This window comes from Phaseolus vulgaris, chromosome 6 (assembly GCF_000499845.2).
Source record: "Phaseolus vulgaris cultivar G19833 chromosome 6, P. vulgaris v2.0, whole genome shotgun sequence".
NCBI lineage: Eukaryota > Viridiplantae > Streptophyta > Magnoliopsida > Fabales > Fabaceae > Phaseolus > Phaseolus vulgaris.
Window position 1 is genome coordinate 17,493,037 of NC_023754.2, and position 5,625 is coordinate 17,498,661.

The 5,625-nt window shown below is 34.9% G+C and overlaps 1 protein-coding gene across 2 annotated transcripts; it reads left to right on the forward strand.

Moving 5' to 3' along the window:
* The first annotated feature begins 825 nt into the window (after positions 1-825).
* Positions 826-4,126, forward strand: LOC137831441 (uncharacterized). Of its 2 annotated transcripts, none has more exons than XM_068639117.1 (3): positions 826-1,030; positions 1,203-2,618; positions 3,640-4,126. In XM_068639117.1, the coding sequence occupies exons 2-3, from the start codon at positions 1,291-1,293 to the stop codon at positions 3,887-3,889; spliced, it is 1,578 nt and encodes a 525-aa protein (XP_068495218.1). In that variant the 5' UTR covers positions 826-1,030; positions 1,203-1,290; the 3' UTR covers positions 3,890-4,126. The 2 variants fall into 2 exon arrangements, with proteins under 2 accessions (XP_068495218.1, XP_068495219.1); XM_068639118.1 differs by having other exon boundaries at positions 1,270-2,618.
* The last annotated feature ends 1,499 nt before the right edge of the window (positions 4,127-5,625 follow it).

Sequence of the window (5,625 nt, forward strand, 5' to 3'; positions counted from 1 at the left end):
GGACTCATTTCTTCCATCTCAAACAACCACAATTTCATAACCTCTCTTTAGATATTTTTAATGCCACTTTATAGAAAAATAGGAGAAAAGGTGGAAAATAATTCAATTCTATTAATTCATCTTAACTTTAGTAATGGTGAATCAGTCATAATTATGAATTTTTAATGTCAAAATATCTACACTGTAAACTACTTCACCATTTAATACTTACTTAAAGTACACTATTTTTACCGACACCAAATCAAACTAGTGAATTCTAATTATTTATTATTTATGATGGATATAAGATTAGGTGTAGATAATAAAAATTATTTATGGAACAATATTATTTCCAAATCTTAGCAATAAAAGTATATGAATACCTTATAAATCAAATATTTAGTTGGGAAAAGATTCACATGATCCTAAACCTTTTGGAACTGTGAAGAAGGGTACTTTTTTTTTGTGTAAAATGTTTCATGCTTAGCAAGTCATAATCACAACTTTATTGAAATTAAAATATTTACTTCATAAAACAAAGTTATTCATTTGAATGGTTTAAACCTTTGTGATATTGTATTATATTTAATATTAAGAGGATATTTTCACCAAATTGGGAAAAGCGAGAATAGAAGTGAGATTCATGTAAAAGTTTGTTTTAATTTTTTGATATTTTTGTGTTAAAGTGAATTTTTATGTAGTAAAAGATTGGAAAAAAATCGGCATATGGCAGTGGAGGACAATGACAGGAAGGGACCCACGTGAAGACTGGGAACCTGATGCAGCTGTAAGACTTGATGGCGGTTTGCATGAGATAGAATGGCACCACTACCTTAGCAACCGGTCACCACCCTCTGATATTTTTCTCCATCTTCTCTCACATTTTCCCTTTGCCCTATATATTCCTCTGCATTCCTCATTTACCTCTTCTGATATATACTGAAGCCGCAACCTTGCGCTTCGCCTCGGCCATCACACTCGTCGGAAAACTATCGCCGGCGTCTAATAAAAAACAGAACCCCAAGCCCGCGAACCCGCGTAGTTGCAGTGGGTAAGTTCGTTCATTAATTCATTCACTGTTGGATTTTCTTGGACACCGTTAATTCTCAGATCCGTTTTCCGTGGAAGTTATAATCATTACCTGGTGAATTCCAAGGAAATGCAGGAATTTCGTGTTGCTTTATGGCGGTTTATCGATGAATCTGTTTCGTTTTGTTGTGTAGGTTGGAGTGAGCTAAAAGGAACACTTATCTCTTCATAAAAGGGAATAATAGTGATTTTCATTCACAGGTTTCGTTTTACCACGTCGTTATGGGACTCAAGGTTATGCAATTGTCGCAACCCGTTCTTCCTCATTCTCCTTCCTCCTCACAAACTCTCGCCTCTGCAATCACTTCCCCTTCCTCCAAGCCCCGAACCATCGTTTGCAGCGTCGTGCACCGCTCCAACCTCTTCCCTAAGTCCACGCGTCTTCTTCGAAGGACGAAGTCTTTCGATCACCACGCGCTTTTCACGCGCAGGGGGAGGTTGCCGAGAGCGTGCAGCTCAAGCTTGGAGCCTTTCTCCGACGAAGAGTTCGCGAAGAAGATAGAGGATCTCGCGCTCAAGTTTCAACTCTCGTGTGACGCCGCCAATGCCAACGATTCGGAATCCGAGGATTTTCAAGAGATTTCTCCGTTGGTGAGTTTCGCCGAGGAGTTTGAACCGCCGGAGGAGATTATTCCGGCGAATATTGAACGCAAAGCGAACAGCATGGAGCTTCCGTTTTCGTTGAGGATAATTAAGAAGAAGCTGCAGTGGAAGGAAGGGTTTAGGGACGCAGGGGAATCTGCTTATTGCTCTGTGAAGAAAGCGTTCTCTTCTATGGTTTTTATAATCAGAGAACTCCATAGTTACACTCTTCAAATGAGGGAAGTTCTCTTCTACGAAGATCTGCAAGGGATTCTCCAACGAGTACAGAACGAAATGCACGCGTCCTTCGTGTGGTTGTTTCAGCAAGTTTTCTCTCACACGCCGACTCTCATGATGTATGTAATGATTTTACTTGCGAATTTTACTGTTTACTCAATGGGGAACAACGCCGCGATCGCCGCCGTGGCCCCACCGCCGGTAACCACTGTCGTGGAGGTTCACGACCAAAGGGGTCAAACTCATACCATTGATTCCTCTGCCGTGAAGACGTTCTCTGTTTCCAACGGGAAGAACACCGCCTCCGTCGGCGGAGGCAATGGAGGAGGCGGGAGGGTGCGTCCGGCGGCGAATAGCACCGACGGAGATGGCCGGTTTGACCGGTCGGACCGGTACGGCACGGTGTTTCCCAATGGTGCTTCGTCGCAGGTTTGCAAAACAGGGGAAACAGAGTCGGTGTTGAAACAAGAGGAGGAAGAGGGGAAGCTTTGGAACGCGATGGTGGAAGAAGCTTCGAGAATGGAGGTGAGTTTGAGAGGTGAGGGTTTGGATCGTGATGCCATGAGAAGGTTCGTTTCGCCGGTGATGGTGAGGATCGAAGCCGATGACTATGCAGAGTATCTGAGAACAGAGCTTGTGTATCAAACAGGGTTGTCTCAGGATCCTAAGAACAGTCTTCTTCTTTCCAACTATGCCCAGTTCCTGTACCTCGTTGCGCACGATTATGACAGGTTAGTATCTATCAAATATGCTTTACCCTCATTGTTTTTCGTTAAAATTAACTTTATTTTTTGATTCTGTTCATCTTACTTCTACTGATTCATATTATTATTTTATCAGAATTTTTCATTGCTAAGCCATAGTCATGAATTATTTATATAAACTCAAGAGGAGTTGTTACAGTTTGAATAGTAATTTCAAAGTCTAACCCTATATAAATATGTTGTTCAATTAGATATTTACTGTAACACTTTCGGTGCTAGGAATAGTGTTCGATTGTCTCTTACAAAAATGTCTTCTTCATCCAAACAAAAACACTTTTAACTTGTAGCAATAACTTCTGATCAAAGAACACAATTTTTATTATATTTTACTAACACATTATTGAAAATTATGGAAATTTTATATAAGAAGTGTAAATTTTCAAAATTTATACTATTAACACAACTTTTAGTATATTTATTAACATATCACTGAAAATTATGGAATCATTTTTGACAAAATTAGTAATTATTTGGTTAAAATAATAATAGTATTTTAACTGTTCTTATGGTTAGAATGCAATTTACAAATACGTGTGTGCGTTTATTAAGATGTATTGGAATTATGGCTACTATTATTCTATTATTTTCAAAGATGTCACTCTGATTGTGCAGTTTAGTTTATTATTATTATTTTTTGGGTTGGAGATGTAACCTTAAAAAGAAAAGATAAAGAAATGGGTTTTTGTCCAATTGAATATTGATGGTTGAGTATGTGGTGTGATTTACCTACACCACTGATTTGTGAGCAAGAGCCATCGTCTTCCTCCGCGTGCAGGACTTCCTCCCATGATATTGCACGTGCTGAACTAGGAAGATCTAACACGTATCCTTGTTGACTTTTACTTTTATGCATGGACTATGATGAAATGTAAACAAGATCTATTTAACTAATTTATCGAATCTTGTTGTAGCTTGCAGTTGCAATTTAACCTACATGTGATAAGTGGTTGTGTTATTGACTAACAATTGAGTTGTGATTTGAACACAGAGCTGAAGAATACTTCAAGAAAGCAATAGAGGTGGAGCCACCAGATGCAGAGGCATACAATAAATACGCCACCTTTCTGTGGAAAGTAAAGAACGATTTGTGGGCGGCAGAAGAAACTTATTTGGAGGCAGTTTCAGCTGATCCTGATAACTCCTTCTATGCTGCTAACTATGCTCATTTTCTATGGAACACCGGTGGTGAAGACACTTGCTTTCCTCTTTCCTCCCCTGACAACTCCCAAGAAGTTTAAACAAAACCAAATTGCAGAAAATACAGAGAACAAAGAAAAAAAAAAGAAAATTTTGTAGCTTATATCCTTTTTGTTTTTCATGTTACATTTTTTCATTGGGGTGGATGAGATGAAGAGCCACAAAGGAGATGGAATATAATCATGTGATTATTGTATCACTTTGTAATTATTATAATAATAGTTGTACAGAAGTGTCTTACAGCCCCTTCTTCAATATAATGGATCTTTGCACGTTAATCTTTGCAGTAAGTTGTTATAATTATGATAACTTTGTAAATGAATAGGGTGGTTGGAATAATGACAATGCTTTCAGATGGAGATATTTGGAGTGTGAAATGGGAAATGGACCAAAGACCTTTCAGCCAAGAGTCAATAAGACAAATTTAGGAAGCAAAACTTACTCTTGCATGTACTATTTATCATACTATATTTAGCTTTCTTTGGAGATTAGAATCATAGTAAATGCAATTGATTGCAGTATAATGTTTTGATTTACATAAGTATTGAAAATCTGTTATGTATTGGTTTGAGAGGCTCATTATTCACGTGGGAATTGGGTGTTATTATTTAAATATGTTGTTCAGTTTACTTAATTATTGATATGATTTCTAGCTTATGTAAGCTGTTTTGTTGGATTCGCGACAATGATCAGTGGTTTGCAGGCTTTCTTCACATAGAATCATTAGTGATGAAGAGAAAGAAAAGATAAAGAAAACATGTGGAAATGAGCATATGACTAGAAAAGAAGCATAAAGATATTTTAAAGGCTCAGAACATCATTTTAAATATACTTTTTTTTTTCAGTTTATTTATGATTTCATATTCATTCTTCCAATCATATGGCATCAATTCCATTTCTTCATTTCTACGTTTCTATATTAACCAAAAAAAAAGAACTTAATGCAGAAAAAGAATGGCAAGACAGTTTAAAAGAAAAAAAGATACAAATAAATTATAACCACATTATTTATTTTTTAATTATTTTTTTAACACATTTGTTCTCTTATGGACTCTCAGAAAAATTATGCAATCAAATATCTATAATGAAATTATTACATACAAGAAATATCTATAATGGAAAAGCAATGATATTTGTTTTGATGGAGATTCAGTCAAATAAATATTTACACACTACTAATGAAGAATATATATATATATATATATATATATAATATAAGTATATAATTTTCAATTATTTGTGTACAGGTAGGACGGGTGAAACTGAATAATATAATTAATATATGCACAACTTTTTTTAAGTAAAGGTAGTTCATAAGTTGTTTTCTATACAATTCTGTTCAAGTGCACCTAACTAAGCTTTATCTGAAAAGAGATAGCAAATTTATAGTTAGTTATAGGAGGAATAACTAACTTTAACTATATTAAATTTCCAAGTAAAAAAGATAATTAGAATAATATAAGATCTAATAGTAGTGAGAAGTAAAATAAAGTTATTCCCAATACAACAAAATTGGTCATTTTTCTAAAACAAGTGTAATTTTATTTCGAATTGTCAAAAATAGGTAATTTTTTTATTTTAAAATGGGAAAAATATTAATAATGAATAAGTTTTAAATAAGAAAAAAATCGCCACATTTAAAAGAAAATAAGAAACTGTGTATATGTGGAATACGATTTTAAAAATCCTATTTCAATATACACTTTTAATATCATAATATATTAAATTTTTAAAAAAAATCTTACATGTGAAAAATATATAAAATTAAAATATTATA